Raw genomic sequence first — 24,126 nt, 5'->3', positions numbered from 1 at the left:
TACAGGTGAAGGGTCTTAGTGAAAGTTGTAAGCCATCCATTTCCTCGAAGAGGGAACCATGTTGAAGTATAACTGCAGAGCTTGAAAACCAGACTCTACAGAGCTTGAAAATCATACAACTATCTAGAAGTGGGGAGGAAGTAGCCTAACATAGTAATGGTATCTGCTGTAGATATGAAAGCAAGTTTAAAAGATATCAACATATCAGAGTCTTGCTGGGCTTTTTGAACTCTCTAAACACTGATGAAAACCATTACAACATCAGAGCTTCACAACGGCCTTGTGGAAACCTAAATTATTTGCACATGACCAGATTGCACTCCTTAAAGGCTCCCTTTTTTTAAAAATGTCAGACCCTCAGAGCAGCCAACCTCACTGTAGAGTCCCTCAGAGCAGCCAACCACCCTGTATACAGCTGCAAGCTTGGCCATCATTTCTATATCCTCCACTCCATCGCACAGCCATCATTTGAATGCATTACCTGGAGAGTCCGTCCGTCCGTCTGTCTTTCCTGTCTTCCTTGCTGCCTTCCTTCCTACCTGTTTTTGTATCAATGAAGGCAATTAGAATTACTAAGAACACAATGCTTATCACCTGAATTCACATCTTGAACTAAGAGAAAATTTGAGGAAGCAACAGTCTATCCCCAACTTTTCCACATGTGGCAAAAGTGATTGAATTAACTGAATAAAATGGTTTCCTGTGAATGATGAGCAACAGATCAGGTCAATGCACAGGGCGATGCCATCTGGCCAGAGAGCCCCCCATGAATCCAGGTGTTTAGCTGTGGGGAGTTGTGCCGGTATTCATTGCCCTGGTTCCCAGAGCTGTGGCAATTAATGTTGCCACCACTCCCCACTCCCAAATTTCCAGACTTGTGGATATACATTTGTATGGCATATAACGTACACCCCCATTTTTACCAGCTTTAGGGGGAAAAGGTATAGTTATATATGGGAAAATATGGTAATATGATGATGCAGTCTCCCAGAGCAAGTACCTGGGGAACCCCTAGTGTCATTTTTTTTTCAGCTCCTTGGAAAGAGTCATCGAAGTGAGCTGATGCTTTTTCTTAGTTTTCATTTATAACATGAGGGTGTCTTTCTTTTCCTTCATGTACTCTTACCATGCCAGAAAGGAAGAGAGATTAGCTGAGCACTTGGTTCCATTCTGGTACTTTCCACAGTTAAAATGCAACATCTAAGCTGAGCCTTTCCAATAGATGGGATTTGGAAGAAGGGCCTGGAAAATACCACGGACAGGCCTACTGGATGCAGGAGAGCATTTGTAAGCCACTGTGTTTGACTAATTGCTAGTGTGAAAAGGATTTGTTTTCCCTCTATGAGGCAGATTCATTAAAAGTATATGCTGTCTTTACATAAATGCCTGCATAACTTTATCAAGAAAAGGGATAGATAACTGACTTGGCTATGAGTTGGCATCAATGCGATCCTTTGAACAAGTCATCTAACAGTTCCAGGTTCCCTGCCCTAAAACAAATGAACAACTTGAGATTTCCAGGGCTGTCCTGGAATTCAGGACTCTGCCCTTGTGTCCTGAAGAGTCCCCATGATGAGAGTTTTGTCTTGAATTTGGAAAAATGGTCTGACCCCTGTAATATTCCCGTGTTGTCAGGCAGCATCCTTTTGAATCAGAAGACACAGTACAGTTCTGACAGGTTACTGTGAGCTTGTAACTATACTGTTTCCAGGCCAAGGGGTTGCTTCTGGTTCCTTCCCACTTGGTTGGTGTGGCATTGTGCCCGGGCCAGGCAGCTCATTAGCCCACCCACAGCAACGCACTAAAGTGTTATAGTTTCATAGTTTCATAGTAGCTAGAGTCGGAAGGGACCTAGGTAGATCATCTAGTCCGACCCCCTGCCTTAGCAGGAAAGAGCACCGGGGTCAGATGACCCCGGCAAGGTGCTCATCTAACTTCCTTTTAAAAATCCCCAGGCTAGGAGCCTGCACCACTTCCCCTGGAAGCTGGTTCCAGGCCCTAGCCGCCCTGACTGTGAAGTAGCGCCTCCTAATATCTAATCTAAACTTACCCTCCGCCAGCTTGTGACCGTTATTCCTGGTCACTCCTGGCAGCGCACGGGGGAACAGGGACTCCCCCAATACCTGCTGATCCCCCCTGACCAGTTTGTAGCAGGCCACAAGGTCCCCCCTTAACCTTCTCTTGTGGAGGCTAAACAGGTTCAGGTCCCGTAGCCTCTCCTCATAAGGCCTGCCCTGCTGACCCTTGATCATACGAGTGGCCCTCCTCTGAACTCTTTCCATATCGTCCACGTCCCTCTTGAAGTGTGGCGCCCAGAACTGGACGCAGTACTCCAGCTGCGGCCTGACCAGTGCCGCATAGAGGGGGAGGATCACCTCCCTGGACCTGCTTGAGATGCATCTGTGGATGCATGACAGGGTACGGTTGGCCTTCTTGACTGCCTCCCCACACTGCCGGCCCATGTTCATCGTGGAGTCAATGACGACTCCAAGATCCTTTTCCGTCTCCGTGCTGGCAAGAGGGGAGTTCCCCAACCTGTAAGTGTGGTGCCGGTTCTTCCTCCCCATGTGCAACACCTTGCACTTATCAGTGTTAAACCCCATCCTATTCTCATCCGCCCACCGCTGCAACCTGTCAAGGTCAGCTTGTAGCCTATTGCACCCTTCTAGTGCACCCACACCCCCCCACATCTTAGTGTCATCAGCAAACTTGAACAGGGTGCTTTCTACCCCCTCATCCAAGTCACTGATGAAGATGTTGAACAGTGCGGGCCCGAGGACCGAGCCCTGCGGAACCCCACTGCCCACATCCTTCCAGGTTATTCTCTAACCAAAACTGGAAGTGACGCTGAATGCTCCCAGTTCTGGAGTTGCTGTATGTCCAGGGCTGTCTCTCGGAGTTACAACCCTAAAAAAAAAAAAAAGGGTTCACTTTCCAGTACCTATTTGCCCAAGTTAGACTAGGTGAGACCACTAGCTGAGAGGATAGCAGTCTACTGCTATCCAAACTGCTACTGGAGTTGTCCCTTTAGCTTAAGGTAGCTGTGGCATTGAAGGTCCCATCTGCAAACATTGTAGATGACCCATGAAGTCAATCATTGCCTTAGAATGAGATTTTTTTTTTAACACTTGTACATCTCCCTTTAGTGGCTGGTCAGTGATACTACCACCCTGCTTTCATACACCATATTTTCTAACATACAACACACGCCAGAATATAATACAAGCCTTTTTTTTTTAAAGGCAGAATGAAGAAAATAAGATGAGTCCTTGTACTATGTATCTGAATAATGGCAGCTAGGGAGCTGAACCTGCTCATTGTTCTGCTGCCTGTGGATCACTGAAGAGTTTACTTTCAGTTTCAACCACTAAATGGCAGAACCTGTTCTTCCAGAATTTCTTGGGTATAACACATACCCCAATTGCCAACAGCATTTTTTCTGGGTGGAGGGGTGCATATTTTATGTGAGAAAATATGGTGGCACTTTTCAAGGCATGTACACTATTACTGTCTCCATTGGAGAGATGGGGAAATGGAGGCACGGCGCTGTCAAATAAGTAGAGAGCAAGTTAGCCCTTAGATGAACAATTAGTCGGTCTACACAGCGGTTGTCATCTTGCACACAAGTAGAATATCCATCCAAATTCTTCATTGACATAGGCTATGTTAAGTGTTGACTTAACAGGCCTTAAACCAAACCCGGCTTGTAGCATTGGCCCTGTTTACACCTTTACAACTGATTGCTCCATCATCTCAGACACTTTATGAGCCTGCATTTACACTAGATGGAAAATCACATTAATGTCATTGAAGCTAACCAGGTTTCAAACATTACCTATTTTCCTGCTTTAGACAGGGCCTCAGAGAGACTGGGGTGAAGATCCCGTGGCAACATCCTGCACCAGTTTCTGGTCATATTCCTGCGGTAGACTATCTTCTATCATTCCACTTTGTTAAATATGTCTGGTTTAGAGCTTGAGTGAAAGAGGTTTTAAAATGTAATGGTTACGAGAAGGCTGTCAAGCCCTTTTTAAATGATTCCCTTTTCTTTTAGGCAAATATGTAAAGAATTCCAGGACCTGCTGAGTCAAGACAGATCACCTCTTGGATCCTCCAGACCAACTCCAATATTAGACCTTGATATCCAGAGACATTTAACACACTTCAGGTATGATCATTGAAGTGATGTGTGCAACAACTTCCTAAAGGAAGATGCATTTGTGGTTATCTGAATAGCAGAGACTCTGGAGAGCTTGTTGGGAGCCTCTTTGCACTGAATTTCTGGTACAGGAATTGGTATATATGGAAGGCAAAATTCCAATGCTAGGGAAAGGCTCTAGGTAGATTTTATTGTGCATGTGGATTTAGGCATTGGTTATGCAATTATATTCCTTCAAGTCCTGAAAACCATGAATGCATCTGTTTTAAAAGCATGCCAGCATCTAAGCCCGAAGATTAAATAATAAATAGCAGCAAGGAGGAGGACCTAGTCATTTTTGGTTAACTTTTTTTGCAGGGCCTTGCGCAGGATGGAATATCATAACACGTAGGCACTTAAGTCCACTTACACGCCTAATGGGTGGAATAGAATTAGGCTCACTGTGTTCAGACACAATGACGTCTTATTTCTGAGCCTAGGCCCTAGGACGGGGCGGGCAATTTTTTTGGGTGGAGGGCCGCTTGCTGAGTTTTGGCAAGCCATCGAGGGCCACATGACAGGCAGTCAGGGGCAGATAAACATTAATTTCTAAATTTTTAGGGGCCCTGCGGGCCAGATAAAATGGCCTGGCAGGCCGCATCCAGCCCACAGGCCGCATTTTGCCCACCCCTGCCCTAGGATCTACAAAAACACCTACAGAGAACAGCACCGAGGCATTGGGTCAGGGCCTCACTGGGTCCACCCCCAAAACTTGATAGACCAAAGGTTATAGATAGACCAAAGGTGGCAGAAGTGAGCTATTATTTCCATTTTACGTGCGGTACAGAGAAACTAAGGGCTAGCTTTTCAAAGGTAGTCAGCCACATGAAGAGACAAATCAGTAACTAGTGAGATTTCCAGAACTATTTATTAGCCAGTTGCTGACGTATTCAGTGGAAGAGCACCTCTAGCTCATTGCTGTAGCAGAGAGGCATAGTTTGAGCCTTCATCTAGACTTGTGCTGATCCCTGCCTAAATCATCCAGGCTCTAAGATGGGCACCTTGTCATTGGGGTTAGGGAGTGAAGGACCATATGTGATGCTAACCCCATCATTCCCCAGTGTTCCCTTGGCTAATGAACTTCAAACAATGCTGGCTCGATGGGCCTTTTAGGTTTGGGTGGACCTTTGCCTTGTGTGTCTGACTCTATCGTTATAAACATTGGTTCAGGGCTTTTAAAAGTCCCACTAGGTACTTAGTGGCATTGTTAGGCAGCTAAGTGCCTTTGGAAATCCACCACTAAGTCATTTGCCCAAGACCTGTGGTAGAGCTTGTAGAGCGAATCACCATGTTCTGCACATTAAAGAAATTTTTAAGACAAGAAATAGAAGAAACGGATAAAATATCAAAGGTCTCACCTTGGAAGGCCATTTTATCTGGCTTCCCTCCTTTCTGTCTCTGCCTTACTCCAAGGGAACTGCAATTCCAACTCTGGTTGAGAGCTCTGGGCTCTCTGCAGGGAACTAAACAAGGAAGGGCATTCGCTGTAAGGGTTTCATCCAACCAATGTTGTACTCCACAGAAGTGAGGTTGGGCCTATATGAGAGGAGGCCCTGACCTCACAAAGGTGCTTCCTGTCACACAGTATCTTCAGTGAGATGACACATGAGCTTAAAGTGGGGCATCAGGGCCTAAATGCAGGACTACCTTGACTGATGCTCGACTGTCTTTGGCCTTCTTGTTTGGATATTATTTGGACATCCAAGCCAGCCCAGGAAGTAGGAAAGTCCCTCTTAATTACTGGAGTTATGGGTTTTTACCATACACTTCCCAGCTTCTGGAGTTAGTAACCAGAACCTAAGGTGTAATTTTGAATTTTGCCCCCGGTTCTATAAAGGGCCAAACCAACTCCTGGATCCAGACACCCTGAACATTTGGGATGGAATCTGGATACAGATCTACATGAAATATGGGCCAGGTTTTGTTCCCAGGTTATTTCCAAAATGATATTTTGAGTGTGACTGTGCCCTCTAGTGGTCACAGGTAAGTAGCTGTTTATCCTTGCAGAAAGACACTTTATCAGTATGGGAAACAGGTATTGCTGGTACCCAACTCTCAACATTAGGAATTCAGATCAATGCATCAATTATAGCCCAAACTCTCTGTATTAATGAGAGATTCAGTCCCTTAATGTATAATGAATAGACACGTTGGCTAATGAGTTCTAGCCTTATTTGTTCCACTTGTTTTAAAATGAATATATTCATTTTTGTATTAATGCTATTCATCGCTCCTGTGGTGTGCAATGAATTCATCCCAGGCTGTGAGCTTGCTACATGTCACAATGGGACGTGTAGGTGGGAGACCTTCTTTCAGATGGGAGACCTCCAAGGTTAAAATCGGGCGTTGTAAGGCGTGGTGCTGAGCACGCCGAGGTGTTCTTTGTGCTCTCTACAGTCCGCCCATGTTCTTACCTGCTACTGATGGGCTTTGGGCTTCTGGGGAGTCCCATATGGGATTAGATATAAAATCAAAGATCTGATTTCTACTGTCCACTAATGATCTCATAATAATGGCTTTCAAAATAGGGGTCTATTCAAATAGAATAATAGATTCATAGAATGGCAGGGCTGGAAGGGACCTCATGAAGTTGTCTAGTCCAGGCCCCCTGCACTTGTCTAAGTAAACCATCCTAGACAAGTGTTTGCCTGACTTATTCTTAAAAACTTTGGCAACAATCCTCTGCTACAAATGCCAGGCATAATGGCCAAAACACCAAAAACACCCTTTAACTTACCACAGGTAAAGCAGAGGGACAGGGGCCCTGCCAGCATCCTGCCATTACAAGGACAGGAAGTAGTTTATGAAAATGTGCTCAAGAGATCTAAGGTCAGATGCTCTGGCCAAATGCTAATGCCAATAACTCCAGTCCATTTGGCCTTTCTTAGAAGGACCAAATGTCTGTGAAAGGCTTTCTACATGCTTCAGCTGTTTGTGTCAAATAAGGTACCTCTTCTCCAAAATGTATGCTGTTGATGGCACATTGCCTTAGTCCATCTTTTATGGGGGGTTTGGTACATATAGATCTCTATATTTATCTGGGCAAAATCATTGATACAAGCAGTCTACTTGATATAAGCAGTCTCTAGTCTAATGAAGTCAAAGGTTTCACTTATGCCAGGGGGAAAATGACCTATATGTTAAAATAATAATGTCAAGTGATATAATGACGAATAAATAGACTTGGTATATTTTTTTAATTAAAAAAATGAGTTTGCAGTTCTTCTGGTTCTAAAGATAACTGATAGTATTATTTATAATCTGAGCATCCTCAGTGTGCTTGGTACTCTACAAACGTAATATTTTCTAGACAGAAGGCAGGGCAGGGTAGCACTTAACTCATTCAAAAAGGCATAAGCTTTTATAAGCTACAGCCTATGTCATCAGATGCTTTCAAGATGAGACATAAAGTTGCCATCACAATTATTTGCATTCATAAAAAATCTGACTCTTTTGACAAGATTAAGATACTGACTGTGGTGACCCACCTATATTCTACTCTTAGAATATTTCCTGTAATAAATTCTCCCTCCTATATAATAAGGAATATTAGATTTCACAGCTTCCTTCACTGCAATGGGACCATTAGGTCATTATTTGAGGTTAAAATGTTATTGGGAACATTTTGTGAACATCTGGGCAAATATAGATATGTGTTTATCCTTTGACTGATCCATCCATCCATCCATCCATCCACTTTGAGCAATTTCCTATTTGAGGGGAAAATCTTGCAAAACTCATCAAGCTTCACGTATAATTAGAATGCAGAAAGTTGTTTGGAAGCCTCTCTTTATTCTGTCTCATAAGCCAAAGAGAGGATGCTGAAGTAAACTTAAAGATGGAAACTTCAAAACTACTATGAAAAAAAACAACTTTTTCATACAGTGAACAAATAGCGTGTGGGATTCATAGCTACGCAATGGCAGTGAGACCAAGGCTTTAGTGAGATTCAAAAAAGACCCAGTATAGTCAATTCAAATGTCCAAAATTGTAAATATTAGAATATAAACAAGAATTTGTGGATGGATATAAACTGCTATGCACATAATAGAATCCACATTTTCTTTATAGGGAATTAGAGGAAAACATTCCCTGGAAATAATGTTATCCGTTGCCGACAACTACAGCGGTTTTTGTGCCTTTTAATGAAGCATTTGTCATAGATTTCATAGATTTCATAGACATTAGGGCTGGAAGGGACCTCAGGAGATCATCGAGTCCAGCCCCCTGCCCAAAGGGCAGGAAGTCAGCTGGGGTCATAGGATCCCAGCAAGATAAGCATCCAATTTACTCTTGAAGGTGCTCAATGTAGGTGCTTGAACCACCTCCGCTGGCAGACTGGTCCAGACCTTGGGGGCTCGGACAGTAAAGAAATTCTTCCTTATGTCCAGCCTGAAACGGTCTTGCAGGAGTTTGTGACCGTTCGACCTCGTCATCCCTTGGGGCGCTCTGGTGAACAGACGTTCCCCCAGATCCTGGTGGTCACCCTTGATAAACTTATAGGTGGCCATCAGATCACCCCTGAGCCTGCGCTTTTCCAGGCTAAAGAGTCCCATGGCTCTCAGCCTGTCATCGTAAGATCTGTTTTCCTGACCTCTGATCATGTGCGTGGCTCTCCTCTGGACTCTCTCAAGCTTCTCCACATCCTTTTTGAATTGTGGAGCCCAAAACTGGACGCAGTACTCCAGCTGCGGCCTCACCAAGGCTGAGTACAAGGGGAGAATGACGTCCCGGGATTTGCTCGAGAAGCATCTATGGATGCAAGCCAGCGTTTTGGTCACTTTACTAGCCGCAGCATCGCATTGCAGGCTCATGTTCATCTTGTGGTCAATGATGACCCCCAAGTCTCTTTCCTCTGTAGTGCTATCCAACGTAGCGCTGCCGAGCCACTGTCATCGGCTAACATCAGAAAGCTGATTCAGAATTAGACGTACCACATGTTAGGTGGACCATATGTTATTTTCTGTGTTCCTATGCTTTAATGCATAAACTTGAGATGAGCCAGTGGAGTTGCTCTGTGAGGCCGCAGTTCATCAAGGTTTTTAAGCATGTGTCTAATTTTAAGTGAGGGCCCGCCAAAGGACTTGGAGTTGCTAGGCTTGCTCAACCCCAGAACTGCAGGCTTACACGGTCTGAAAGGGAGAAAAAGCTTCAAAGAAACCCGCAGTGAGTCAAGAAACTGCTGAGTTTCAGACCATTGTACTAGATAGACGTCAACTATAGTCTCACTACTGACATGACCAAGCTTGCGTTACCGCCTTGTGACATTCCTCTCTGACCTGAATACAGAAAACACCATGTCAGCAGTTGTAGGTATATGTCTGATGGTGTGTTAACTCTCTGTGCTCATCCATCATTGCTCTGCAGCATACCCATGCCCATCCCATGGCATTCTGGGAAACTATGGGCTGCTGGTTTTGCCTTGGCATGGATCAGTGGTTAGGGCTGTTTTTCAAGACTCCCCTTGTATTTTGGCATTTGTCTTGTGTCCCAGAAAATTAGGAGGCAGGTTCAAAGGCCTGGTGAGGCTTTCCCATACGCATTAAAAAGACCACACTGTGACTAATTTATGAAGACAGTTAGGAGAGCGAGTTGAATTATGAATTATGAAGACATAATAAAATAATAAAGACCCCTATAAGTTATGGGAGAGATTAGACATCCAGCAAATGTTGGTACTTGGCATGGTCATGGCATGGCATGGTACAAACCTGGCATGGCCATGGTTTAAGGGATGCGTTACACTGTGTATAGATTTGAATCCTACTTGGATTTAACCATTCCATAATCTGTTTTTTAAAGTGAGGTGAGGCTTTGGTTTACACAAGTCCCTGGGATTCATGTCCATAGCCGAAAGGAAATGGGATCCAACATTCGCTCAGAAGATAAGCCGATGTGGCCCTCTATGGCTCTCTAGTGGCTGCACCACATGAACCACAGCAGAGGCCCGTGTCTTGGCACGTGGAGACAGGGGAGCAGCCAGTCCAGATTTTTCTTTTTTTACTGACAATCTACAAACTTTTTTTTACAAACAACTGGTATTAGTACCAGAATGTACATAATGTGAAGGGAGTGCAAAGTATAAAAATGCACATTATTGGTATAGGTCTTAGACACAGGAGCACTTTAATCCCCTCCCCTACAAGAAGTCAGGGATTACAAAAAAATCCCAAAAGCATTGAATACATATCTCTTGCAGCAGTAAATAGCCTGATCCTCCCCTCCTTGGTGCTAATGTGAACTTCTCCATGTAGAAGGCTGGAGGGAGGCAGTGGAACATGCATCTTCCTGCAAGGGTGAATTTAAGAACAGGACAGGCATGCTACAAGCCCCAGCCCGTGTACTTGGGACATGCTTTCTGCCAGCCAGGCCCTATCCTGCCCTTCCTCCTTCACCTCTTGAGATGAAGTGAGGAGGAATCCCTCCGCCTACACACACAGTACTCGAAGTGTTTCCTGAAACATCAGAAGGTCCCAATGGGCATCAGCAATGAGAGAAGCACTGCCATGCATCTGTAAATGTATAGATATCTCAAAACTTTTGCAACATTTACAGGCAAGTGCTTTTAGCTTTTTTTTTTTTTTACAGACTGCCTATGAATTTTTGATGGTTGGTAACCCTGCCATCACCAACCCCTGCCACTCCCTCCAGCTGCCAATACGCAACCCCAGCGAGGCTCCATGCTCCAAATGTTGACGGTGGACCTCATCCCAGCTTACCCAACCCTTGAATTTTTAGCCCTTTTAGGGGCCCACAAGCCAAACTACAATCATAGAAAATTAGAGTTAGAAGAGACCTCAGGAGGGCACATCTAGTCCAACCCCCTGCTCAAAGCAGGACCATCCCCAGTGAGATCATCCCAGCCAAGGCTTTGTCTAGCTGGGTCATAAAACCCTCCAAGAATGGCAATTCCACAACCTCTCTCGGTCATCTATTCTAGTGCTTTACTACCCTCCTAGTGAGAAAGTTTTCCCTAATACCTGATCTAAACCTCTCTTGCTGCAACATGAAACCATTAATTCTTGTTCTGTCATCTGACACCTCTGAGAATAGTCTATCTTCATCTTCCTTGTAAAACACCCTTCCAGTAGTTGAAGGTTGCTATTAAATCCCCCCCTGAGTTTTCTCTTCTCCAGACTAAATAAGCCTAGTTCCCTCAGCCTTTCCTCTGAAGCCATGTGTCCCAGTCCCCAAACCATTTTCATTGCCCTCTGCTGGACTCTCACCAGTTGGTCCACATCCTTTCTGTAGCGTGTGTGTGTGTGGGGGGGGGGGGAGGGGGCTGAAAACTGAACACAGTACTCCAGATGTGGGCTCACTACTTCAGAATAGAGGGGAATAGGAATACAAGGTTCTTTGGGTGACTCTGATATCTTTTATTAGGCCAACTTAAATAGTTGGAAAAAAATTTTTAAGCAAGCTTTCGAGTTTAAATAGCAGGGAAGAATCACTTCCCTCAGTTTGCTAGCAACACTCTTACCAATGCAGCCCAGTATGCTGTTATCCTTCTTGGCAACAAGGGCACATCGTTGGCTCATATTCAGCGTATTGTCCATTGTAACCCCCAGGTCCTTTTCTGCAGAGCTGCTGCTTAGCCTGTCAGTCTGCAGCCTGTATCAGCTCATGGGATTATTCCATCCTAATTGAAGGACTTTGCACTTGTCCTTATTGAACCTCATGGGCATGTCCACATGAGTGCTCATGTGCACTTTGCAGTGCCTCAAAGGCTTTTCAAGCACCAAAAATGCACTCTGTGCACGCTATTTGGTTCTCTACACTGCATATTTGCTTCACGGAGCCAAATTTAGATACCGGGAAAGCCCAATATCAAAAAACTGTGTACAGAAAAATAGCTGCATGGCACATATGGCAGCCGCATGCACTGCCTGAAACCAGAACCTGGCTGGCCAGATCCACACTCTGACTACTGACCAGGCTCTCCACACCTGGATCATCACTGCTGCAGACCCAGGAGGCCCCAGTGGCCCCAGGTAGGGCTGCTAGGTCCAGCCTCGCCTACCCCACCCAGGGCAATTTGCCCCGTACCAGAGCACACATTCAGGGGCATTCCCTGAGGGCAACAAGCAGCAGCACAAATATGTGCCATTGCTATTTGTCCCCAGGAAAAGGTATGTGAGTGCACATTTGGGCACGCCCCATGAGATTTCTTTTGGTCCAATCCTCCAATTTGTCTATACCTCTCTGAATCCCAGCCCTCCCCTTCAGACTATCAACCACTCCCCCAGCTTAGTGTCATCTGCAAACTTGCTGAGAGTGCACTCTGTGCCATCTTCCAGGTTGTTGATGAAGACATTGAACAAAACCAGCCCCAGGGCCGACCCCTGGGGCACTCCACTTGATCCTGGCTGCCAACTAGACATGAAGCCATTGATTACTACCCTTTAAGCCTGACAATCCAGCTGTTTTTCTATCCACTTTACAGTCCATTCATCCAATCCAGACTCCCTTAGCTTGCTTGCCAGAATGCTGTGGGAGACCATACCAAAAGCCTTGCCAAAGTCAAGGTATATCTCATCCACTGGTCTCCCCACATCCACAGAGCCAGTCAATTCATTGTAGAAGGCAATCAGGTTGGTCAGACATGTCTTGCCCCTAGTGAATCCATGATGACTGTTCCTAATCACCTTCTCCTCCTCCAAGTGCTTAGAAATGGATTACTTGAGGACCTGATCCATGATTTTTCCAGGGATCGAGGTGAGGGTGACTAGTCTGTAGTTTCCTGGATCCTTCTTCTTCCCTCTCTTAAAAGTGGGCACTTTATTTGCCCTTTTCCAATCATCCATGACCTTTCCCAATCGCCATGAGTTTGCAAAGATACTTTCCTGTGCCTTTACAAACACATTGGTCAACTCCCTCAGTACACTTGGGTGCATCTCATCTGTCCCCATGGACTTGTACACATCCAAATTTTCTGAATAGTCCCTAACCCATTCGTTCACCACTGTTGGCTGCTCACCTCCCAAAACCGTGCTGCTCAGTGCAGTAGTCTGGGAGCTGACTTTGCCTGTAAAGACCAATGTAAAAAAAGGCCATTGAGCACTTCAGCCTTTTGCACATCATCTGTCACTAGGTTGCCTCCCCTATTCAGTAAGGGGCTCACACTTTCTCTGATCTTCCTCTTGTTGCTCACATACTTGCAGAAACCCTTCTTCTTACCTTGCACATCCCTTGCTAGCTGCAACTCCAATTGCACTTTGGCCTTCCTGATTTCATTCCTGCATGACTCAATGGGCCAGTGATTTGTTTGACACTCCTGTTCTTTGCCAGTGTAATAAAGAGCATGTCATTTAGCTGCAGCAGTAGAGACTTAGGACCCAAAGGTCCTATGTTCAAGCTCTGCTGAGAATGTATCCTAATTACACTTGCCCAGGATTTATCCCATTGGACCTGCTGCAGGTGCCCTCTGTTAGTCCAACATAACTATGTGCATTTTCACTAAAAAGGAAATAATTAGAAGAAAGAACAGCATTATATTAGCAGAAAGGAAATGTTCCTAAAAGGTTTCCACAATGTCAGCCAGTAGGTGAGCATTCTACTGCACATTCTGGTTTTGCACATAAGGAAAGAAAGCAAAGTGAAAGCCAATGTTTTATCTCAGATTAAAGAAATATATGGGGTAATAGCAGCCTAGCAAACTTTCAGCATTTCCAATTTGTAATTTAGAGCCCAGATAACATAGTGACAGCAGCTTTCAAAATACTGTTCGCATGAGGAAAGACAGGAAAGCAGGCAGACAGGCAGGCACTGGCAAGATAAAAATCATGCAGTATATTTTTAAAAATAGATTTGTCTTACATTCCTTGATGACTCAAAATACCTATTGAACTCAGTGGGAGCTCTGTGCGTGAGAGACAGACAGACAGACGCAGAAAGAGAGAGAAATGCAAGAGTGGTCCTTTAATATATTTTAACTGAAGGATTTTTTTTTCATCTAAATAAAGGAAAACCCTGCTTCACTGAAGTCAATGAGAACGCTCCCATTGACTTTAGTGGATCTAAGATTAAACCCCTAATTCACTTTTTTGGTACATTGTGAGGCCATAAAAATGTCACCTAGACCGTTCCTTCTGTTGGTTAGTCCATGTCAGTGATTTTCAACCAGGGCATTATAAAATCCTTTTAGGGATACCTTGTAGGGTTACCTTGAGGTGCCATTTAATATTCGCACTGGTAGGTATGCAAAAACCTACACATCTTTGCAGGATAAATCCAGAGATTTCCAACAAGGATCCATTGAGTGGTGCGCTGCCTAATTTCTGGACACTTGAATTCCACCGTAGCATCTGAAACCTTGAAGAAGTCACTTAGGTCCAGACCTAGGTTGGGCACCTAGATGCCTGTACTTAAGTATTGGAATATATCAGAATTAGGCCTCTGTCACCAGGATGACAACTCCAGTAACACAATTAGGCACTTCAGTGCCTCTCCACAATCACTGGAGAACCTTTACAGGGAATGGGGAGAGTTGGACACCTCCAAAGTGTGTTTCAGAGAATGTGCAGGCTTGTAGAAATAGCCCCAGGCTGCATGGTAGGCACCTCCATTCACTTGAGATCCAAGCAAGCAAGTGTTTCTTCTGAGAGTGAGCACTTAGCTGACTACTGGAGGGGGTGCTGCTGCATACCTTTTGCTCGATAGCTATGTAAGTAGAGCATTTAACCCAATGCTTTCTTAACCCAACTCAGCCTAAGAGGATGCAAACCCACATCTCTCACTTCCTCATAGATATCCCTAACCAGCATGTAGAATAGGCAGAAGCCATAGGAGAAGGAGGGGAAAGGAAGAAGCACCCCCTACTCCTCTTGCTGGACCACTTAGCAGGCAAGAGTGCAAGGTTTATGGGCTCAGGAGAACAGCTTAAAGGGAACATGACTTGGTAGCCCAGGGGTTAAAGCATTCAGGAAGTTTACAGAAGATGCTTTTTTTCACCATTTAAAACACTTTATTGCTGTGACTTAACAGAAGTGCACAGCTTTATAGCACTTAAAAAAGGGTACGGTCCTTTAAATTAAACCCTGTTAAGTGAGGTATGAAATTTGAAGCTCTGTGTTTTACAGCACTTTAGCCACCTACAGCGCTTTAAATAACTTCTGTACACTGGCCACATTTCTGAGCAGTGAAGAAGTCCCAGGAGGCTGTGGAGTGCCCCCTGTCTTCTAGCCTGGAAAGTGCGGGGGGCTCAGAGGACCTTTCCACCCCCTCCGCTCCCCCCCCCAAAATCCTGCCCCACCAAACACTGAACTTCTGTCATGTATAAGAGCTCTGTAACTTTATAGTGCTATAAAAAAAAGTGCTCTAAATTGCAGCACTGTAAACAATGTGCATGGAGCACGTCTGTACATACTGTCAGTGGGAGCCTTTGGTTACAGTGCCTGTTCCCTGGGCTACTTAGTCTTTGTTAATTGGGCTAAAATGTCAAAGTAATCATGAAAGCACAGTTCAGAATATAATAATGCTCCCTGGCAGGATGAAGTCTGGATTCATCTTGCCTGTTATTTGGGTTATGTGGGGGTGGGGGGGGCGGTGTTCTAATCTTAATTGCTATTTGTTTTGAATTTTCCTTCATTTGGAGTAAAAATACTTCTTTAGAACCTTTAAAATGTTTGAATGGGGTGAAGAAAGAGAAAATTGTTTCGTTAGAAATAGAAAATTCTTTGATGTTTTGATCCACCAAAATTGTTTAGAAAGTTTCAGGTTGACGCAAATAATTTAATTTTTAAATATTTTTTGGAACTGCAATAAAATAAAATAAAATAAAAGGAAGGCTGCTTTCAGACATTTAAAAAAAACAATGTTCCCTCCCCCCTGCCCTCCTCCCACTTTACAGAAAGAAGCAGCATATTACTTCATCCCAGCTCTAAAGCACCTGTAAAGATCAGGTGCTTCACCAAGGCTTTCTGGTGGTTTTAGCTAAAGCTGATTCAACTGGCTATTAGATAAAAGTGCCAAAAAAGCCTCATTGAAGCACCCAACCTTTACAGATGCTACAGAGCCAGATTGAAGTGACATGCTATCTCTTCTCGGCATGCCTGGGGTTCAGTGCAGAAATGCACTGAGTTTAAAACAAAACACCATTTTTTTTGGCAGGATGGGGTTTACATCTGCAAGCACCCACAATGAGTTACTTAGCCATACTGTAAAACCAGGAGGTACATTTCAGAACATATATGAATACCTGGGAGTAGATTCGCTGAGCCTGTACCCAGGAGATTGGGGCATAGCCACAGACTCCCCGGGGTGCATCCTGTTGAGTGTGTACATGCAGGGGTGCTAATTTCTAGTGGGACAAATTACTTTTTGTCCCCAGGCACACTGCTGCTCGTGTGCTCTGGTGCATGACAAATAGACCTGGGTTGGGGAGGGGAGTCTGGGGCCAGCACCTGTGCTGGCCTCAGCAGCCTTACCTGGGATCCTGAGGGGTCTTCCAGCACAGTAGCGGTACCAAGTCGGTCACACAGAGCCTAGCCAGCTGCTAGAGTGCCATTCTGGCTAGCCAGGCTCTATTTCTGGTGGCACATGCTGCTGCCGTCTGTGCTGCACCACTTTTTTTTAGCTGTGGGGTTTTTTTGACACTGGGATCTCCCCATGTGAAAAAACTCCTGCTCTGCAAATCAGCAGCATGGCAAACAGGGGTGCATGTGTCACGTGCAGTTTGCAGCACCTCAGATTGCATATGCACACTTGTCAGGATATGCACCCTGGGCCCAGCATTTAACCTCTGTGCTTCAGTTTCCCTATTTGTAAATTGGGGTTAACTTCATCAGCCTGCCAGGGAGTAGTATTGTGTTCTGAACTGCACTTTCATAATTATTCTGGCATTTTAGTCAATGTCTGTCCAATGAACAAAGCCTAAGTAGCCCTGGGAACAGGCACTGGTTTTGTACCTGCCTTCATCTGCCATGTTAAACTCTTCATCTGATGAAGAATTTTATACAGTTTTGTAAGGATGAATTTGTTAATATCTATAAGATGCTCAGCTATTTCAGTGCCACGACTCATCATACATAGAAAACCAATGCCCTTAAATTATGGGGATAATGGAAAATGGATTTATTGTATCTGCCTTCATCTGCAATGTTAAATTTCCATTAAATTTACATAAAAACATTTTTAATGAAAATACTTAAATCGGGGCCACCAATCAGAAAGCCACTTCTAAAACAGCTACTTGGCCACAAAATAAGGCAGGGTGGCAAGAAAACATTACTTTCTTGCAAGTGACATTTGCGGCAAAAGTTGGAACAGACAACAGCAGAAAGAAAAAAATTAAATAATATCATAAATGCAGTTATTGTTTCCAAGCTGTATACCCTTTTAATAGAAATAATTGGCAAAATGAGAAGGATATTGTTTCTGCCTAACAATCCACAGGACACAAGGTACTGGCATGTTTTTAGCAGGCCTTTTTCTCACTTGAAAACTTCAGTGATTGAGGTTGTCGGTTTCCCGTTGATGCTTGGCATGATATTGACAAGAGGATGTGAAAGTGACATCCCAGAAACCAGAGGCACAGAGATCTGGAGCAGGGTGAAAGTGACTTCCTTCTCTTGGAGGTTAGAATAAATCAGTGAGGTATGTTTTGAAACTCAACACATTTCTCACTGCCCTATTATACCCATACCTATAGATTTCCTGACTTGTGACTGCAAATTCACCTGCCCAGGTGGGGGATCAACTAACCTATCCACATTGAGCCTGTTTTCATAAAATCATAGGATTGAAAGGGACTTCATGGTTCACCTAGTCCAACTCCCTGCACAAATGCAGGATGTATTTTTCCTAAAACAACCTAAAAAATACCTGTCTAACCTCCTTTTGGACACCCTCAGTGCATGAGATTCCAAAAGTTGCCTGAGAAGCCTGTTTCATTGTCCTACTTTTCCCTAGTATTTCCCTCCCCCCCTCCCTTTCTGGTTTATGAGACCCTTTCCAACCTTTGAAAACTGCTGCCATGTCCACACACTGGTCTAATTTTACTTTGGAGTAAAATCTAAAGTTTGTATGTGTCCTGTGTCTATTCCTTTATAAGCTCTATCCTTCTAGCATGGAAGGGCTGGATTCTAATACCTGTACTTCTACACAGTGACATCATGCCACACAACAGCTTCTTTGTTATACTCAGCATGAGGAAAGGCACCAGAATCTGATATCCATGAACAATCTTCTAGTTGACTGCAAAATAAAAATACGAAGAGGTTACCCCTGCAATAAATGAAACCATCCATTCTACTCATAAATAAGAAGAGCAAGCTCTGTGTTACTTCTCTCTGTCATTGTTGGGACTTGTCTTTGGTTGCTGTCAGGCATCCGCAGCATGTTGTGAAGTCTGGGCAGAGCCTTCTGGGTTTTAGAGATCTTAACGTTCCCAGAAGTCAGGTAATGGGGCACATGCTTTTTTTTTTTTTTTTTTAAATTAGGGTGTTAAAAAATTGCTGCAGATGGTAGCCTCCTCCCCTGTGGAGCCTAAGTATGTTTCTGTGGCAATGTGACAGAGCTCCACCAGCCTGAGGTATGCAAAAGTCCTTGAGGTAGCTGCCAAACCAGAGTCCAAGCCTTCAGGCACACTTGGATCTTTTTGCTTTTAAGTAAGGACATCATTAAAACATGAACAGACACACTTGCATCATAGCACACGGCATGATTGCAGGCAGGAAGGTGCAGTGGGCATGCTAAAGCATAATGATGGTAAAGTGTTGATGGGTATCTCCTTTCCTCTGAATTTCCCAACACACAGCACAAAAATCAATTAATTTAGCTTTGCCATACCCAGGGAGGTAGTATTACCCAGTGAAATGACTTGTATAAAGTTGCTCAAGGAAGTCTCTAGGGTAGTTGAGAATATCCAAGGCCAAAAGATTCAAATTCAGGTAGTATAAATTCAAGTGTTGTATCCATATTTAGGTGGCTAACTAAAAACTGATTTGATTCACAGGTGGAGAGTGTCCTGAGATTATGTTGAACTCAGCAGGACTTAAGCAGCTCTGAAAATCAGCTGCTACGTTTGGTTTTTATGGAATCGCGCATGAAGTGTTCACCCTAAGTCTGTCTCTTAGGCTTTTGCTTCCATTGTAAAATCATCCTTTCTCTTCTCATCAGAACAAGAAAGGGAGATCTAAACTTTCCAGAGCTTTGAAATATAAAGAACTTGCAAAAAATATTCACCAGAATTAAGGGGGGGAAAAGCTACTGATAAGAAGTAAGGGACATAAATACTTATGCTCTCTTTACATCACTGGATAAGCGGGGATAAAAACATAGATCTCACATGAGCATTGCAAAAACTCTTTGTCATAAAAATTGTCTGCCAGGGCTAGGTTAAACTAATGATATCTGCTGGGAAGGTTCTCTATGCAGATCCCGAGACAACCAGAGAGGTCACTGCTGAGCAGGAGGCACTATTCAAGCTGAATAGAAATGGTTTTCTTTGTACTGCCCAACTTGAGATTTCATCCCCCCGCCATCCCCCGTTCCGAATCAAGATGGAAAGTTTAAAGCTTTCAAACATGGCTTCTGAATCTCAGTGTGACTGGGGTCAACTGAAACATTTTCCTTGTGTCATTTCAAAATAATTCATGTCAATGTTGACCTTTTCAATTATTATTTGATCTTTTGTTTGGGTTTAAAAAAAAACAAAAAAAAACCATTGCCAGCTGAAATATAGAACTTTTTGATGTTGAAAATGTCAAAAGGAAAGGTTTTGACAAATCCAACATGAGCACTACCCCCCACACACGCTTTTTCTTTTTTGATTAAGGATTCCTTCCCCCCCTTACCCCTCAGACAGGACATTTGTTGGAACTGATCTTTTCCTGCAAACAGTTATGGCTTTCACAAATCAGAATTTTCCAACAAAAGTATTTTTAGTCAAAAAATTCCTGACCAGCTCTAGTATTCGCTTCCTACAAATGTAATCACTGGCTTGTGCGTGTCTGCCATTGGGCATGATGCAGACAGGGCCAGATTCCACTGCAGGTGTTAACACGTAGTGGATTTAGGTGCAATTCTAGTCTACTCAGCTTGAGTCCTTGAAAATCCATTATTAGTCCATCTACTCTTGGCACGTCATCTTGACCTTGAAGTTGAGACACAAAAAGAGAAGAGAAAAGGAGGATGGTCTGCTAATCTACCTTTTGTATTAACATTTTTTAGAGACTTGTGCTGGACTAGAATCACACTTGGGCCCCTAAGGGCTTAGATCCCTTCCTCATTGAATACGTGGAACAGACTCTGACCCTAGAGGTATACATCCCCCTCAGTCTCCAAACACTTTATATTTATGCAGCACTATCTAAATGCAGCCACAGAGCAGGAACACAAAACCTTCTGTCTTACAACAGTAAGACACACATTTGCATCGGTGAACATTGCCTATAACATCTGTGCTCGGTAACCAGACCCCTGGTTTTTTAAGTTTCATATGAAAGGTTCAATAAACTGTGCGGAATGCATTTAATCTACCTAAGCAGGATAAAATCAATGTAGTTGGGATTCAAATACAGTAACAGGACAGATTCTGAGGTGGTGTAAGTGGCCATGGCTCCATTACAGTCAATGGTGATACGCCCTGGGTGTTTCAAACCTGGTATTCCTACTGCCAAACTAGCCTTTGAAATTGCATCTAAGCTGTTTTTTCTTTTTCCTCCAAGGCAATAAATATTTTAAAAAGTCTTGAATTTCACTGTACCATAATCTGTGTAAACTCTTCAATATTTGTCTCTTTCTGTATCTCTCTCCCATTTCTAGCTTGATCACTCACGGTTTTGGAACGCCTGCAATATGTGCTGCCCTCAGCACTTTCCAAACTGTTCTCAGTGAAATGCTGAACTACTTGGAAAAACACACAGCGCACAAAAACGGCGGAGCTGCTGAATCTGGCCAAGGACATGCCAACGCGGAGAAAGCCCCCCTGCGGAAAACTTCAGAGGCTGCTGTGAAAGAGGGCAAAACAGAAAAGACAGACTAGCTACATCAAACAGAATCTATTTCAAGAGAGTCTTGCTGCTGATATTTTTTTTAAATATATATATCATTGAGGGTGATTTATCTCCAGTGGACCAAATCCAAAAGAGGGGAAAAAAAAGATTAAACACAAGAGTGAAAGAGAGAGAGAGAGAGAGAAATACTCAACTCTTAGAACAGCAGTGTACAGTAATTGTGTGATGAAATTGTCACTTTTTTTATTGATGTTGCTCTAAACTCCTTTTTTTGTTTTTTTTGTGCACGTAGTATTTGATCGCTCCGAATGATACACTAGCACCATTTTCTATAAGCACTTCTGGACCTGGCTGAGGCGGCGTGCGTGGTTTGTCACAGGCTAACTCAAAGCACTTTCTTATCTGGCAACATAGGTAGGGATCTGGAAAGCACACCAGCCATGGGGTACACAGATCTGTCATGATGACTTCGCCCATGTGATGGAGAAAACTGGAAGGAGTGCCTACTTCGACCCCCCAGACTGAGCATCAGGGGACAATGCTGGAACTTGGAAAGAGATGAACCTCTGTGTCCTGGAAATGATGAACCATTCAGTGCTGGGGCAGCCTCTCCCAGTTTGGGCATGTATTGGTAAACTAGTGTTGAAATAATGCTGAAGCCCATCAGGGCCCTGTCCCCACCATTCAAGAAGTGTCTCTCAAGGGAAGGAGATCACAGATGGAAATGAAAAGGTGTTGAGGGTTCCAGGAACATCCTCCACACTAAGAACGAGAGGTTAGATTCAACAATAGGAGGGGCTTGTATCTTTTTAGCCCCTCCTCCTGACAGCTGAATCCAATCTGGGCCTGAAGGCGGGCAGAGAGGCCTTTTGGTTTGCCTTTATTTCACGATGCTTTCTTTCTTTCTATGGCTCACTGCTACAGCTGACTTCCCGCTTGCAATAATGCTGGGATGCAGAGGTTCCAAAAAAGGGTCTTAAGAAAAAAAATTCAAAATTGATATGACACCTAGGATAGACTGGTCCAGTCCAAGGCAGCCGGGGGGTTAATGGCCCTTCTCCCCTATTTCGAAGGTATTAATTGACCCCCAGCTACACACAGCATCAAACATTCGACATGTTCTGCTTGCTTCAAAACAAGGTTTGTCCAGTCCAATTCCACTGCTTGCAGTTAATTCCATCTTTCTGCCCCAGGATTTTTACTTTATTAGCTCACCGTTTCTTTGGCTGTTTCCCTTGTGTCTCTTCATTCGGAAGGGCAGAATACTGTGGCACTAGCATATTGGCTGCAAATAGGCAGCACAAAAGAGATCAGATTGGTTTTCAAAAAGCACGGCTGGGCATTGTCGCCTGATTTGCTCCCCCTCCCCCTGAAGTCATCAGGAGCTATGCCATTGACTTCACTAGAGACAGGTTCCAGCACCGTGTATATATATTGATTGAGAGATTTGACTGAGGTTTACAAAACTTACCTGCTTGTTAAAGGGAAACTACCAAGGCCAGTCTAGCCCTATATTTAGTTCTCATTGGAATAAGGTTTCTTTTAAGAAAATTCAAGATCAGATAAAAATGGCCATAATTTTTTTTTTTCAAGTGGGAACAATTGCAAATGACGACGGTAGCCCTGGCAACTTGAATACTCCACCATTCTGCAGAGATTTGAACTTGAAAGGGACTAGCCACTCACCATAACGAAAAGAGGAACTCATTCACCTATTTTCATTGGCCAGTCCAGGGGAAATAAGAAAAAAAACCCCAAAATCTTGAGAACTGCTGAATACCCTGAGTACAATCCAACTCCCAAAGACTGCTGGGTGTTAGTGGTTCACAGCATTTCTCAGGTTTAGACCCACCAGGGGTCTAAGATGAATTGTTCTCATTAATACTAATTTCCTTTTAAAATGTCTCCAGATCAACCATATTATGAAAGTATAATGAAAGTCCATTTAAATTCCTCCAGTTCAAGAACCTGAGTGGGCCAAAATCAGAACCAAGAGGAGAAAAACTGTAAAAGAAGACCATGTTCTAAAAAGTCTTTTGGATATATATCTCTTCCATTTTATGAAACCAGCTACACAACCGTCAACATTTTTCAAAATACAAAATTTAGATTATAGATATAGAATTTCATATTCTGAAAAATCTGGACTGGTTGTGTAGCTGGTTTGGTAAAATGGAAGCGGGGAACTCCACAGATATTTTTCTCAATGCTTCTCCATGTTTTAAATTGACATTCCCGCTTTTGAAATATATCAGTCACGTAGGCCAATGGCTTGAACTGTGTTAATGGATTCTATCAAGTTTTTAGCATTTGGTTATGATGGAGCAAATACCTTAACCAGGAAATTGCCCTTCTGCAGCATTGCTTGAAATATTATTAAGGTATTCATTATGCATCCCACAGCCTTTGCAATGCTTCATTTTTGTTTACTATTCAATATTTTCTGTTGGAAATCAGCCACTTCAAGGCCCTGCTATTCATGCAGCATGTTTTTTTTTTTATCTTGAGCTACACTTCCACCTATTTAGCATTCATAGAAAATGGGTGTTTCTTAAGTCTCAGCACTTGGAGTTTATGCCTATGTGCTCTACAAATTAATAGGAGGAAATTACAGAAAGCCTGATCCAAAGCTACTGAAGTCAATAGGATTCCTTCCCCTGATTGTTTTTGGACTGGGCCCTTATATCTGAAATCACACTTTTGCTTCTTTTCCCTACTCCCATGATACATTTGAACACGAAACCCTTGCAAATGCTGCCAAGGAGCGCAGCTGAAATTTGTATACTAATTTTGGAGGGGAAGTATTTTGAAGTTATTTTAAGGTAATTGGCATTTTCAAGGAAGTTAAAAGAATTAGGCTCCAAGATTCCTTTGGATTTCACTGGGATTTGATCCCCTAAGGTTATGCCTATACTACTATTTGAATTGACTTTGAGGTTGCTCTAAAGCCCATCCCCACTGACCACCAACAGG

General features: G+C 43.6%; 2 protein-coding genes across 5 annotated transcripts in view; one reads left to right on the top strand and one right to left on the bottom strand.

The window, feature by feature from the left end:
* Window positions 1-21,182, top strand: part of TFAP2D (transcription factor AP-2 delta) — a 53,388-nt gene extending 32,206 nt beyond the window's left edge. For both annotated transcript variants that reach the window (XM_090030699.1, XM_090030690.1), the window contains 2 exons: window positions 4,055-4,168; window positions 20,963-21,182. In XM_090030699.1, coding sequence (XP_089886825.1) covers window positions 4,055-4,168; window positions 20,963-21,182 — 334 coding nt within the window. The remainder of the gene's footprint in view (window positions 1-4,054; window positions 4,169-20,962) is intronic.
* LOC149872517 (uncharacterized) overlaps window positions 1-24,126 on the bottom strand; it is a 73,160-nt gene that overhangs the window by 20,149 nt on the left and 28,885 nt on the right. For all 3 annotated transcript variants that reach the window (XR_016439657.1, XR_016439656.1, XM_090030712.1), the window contains one exon: window positions 482-539. Coding sequence is in view for 1 of the 3 variants with exons in the window: in XM_090030712.1 (XP_089886838.1) it covers window positions 482-539 (58 nt within the window). In the remaining 2 variants the exon portion in view is untranslated. The remainder of the gene's footprint in view (window positions 1-481; window positions 540-24,126) is intronic.

Source organism: Crocodylus siamensis, chromosome 1 (assembly GCF_052110815.1).
Source record: "Crocodylus siamensis isolate JL-2025a chromosome 1, ASM5211081v1, whole genome shotgun sequence".
Lineage (NCBI taxonomy): Eukaryota > Metazoa > Chordata > Crocodylia > Crocodylidae > Crocodylus > Crocodylus siamensis.
This window is presented reverse-complemented; position numbering and strand designations above follow the sequence as displayed.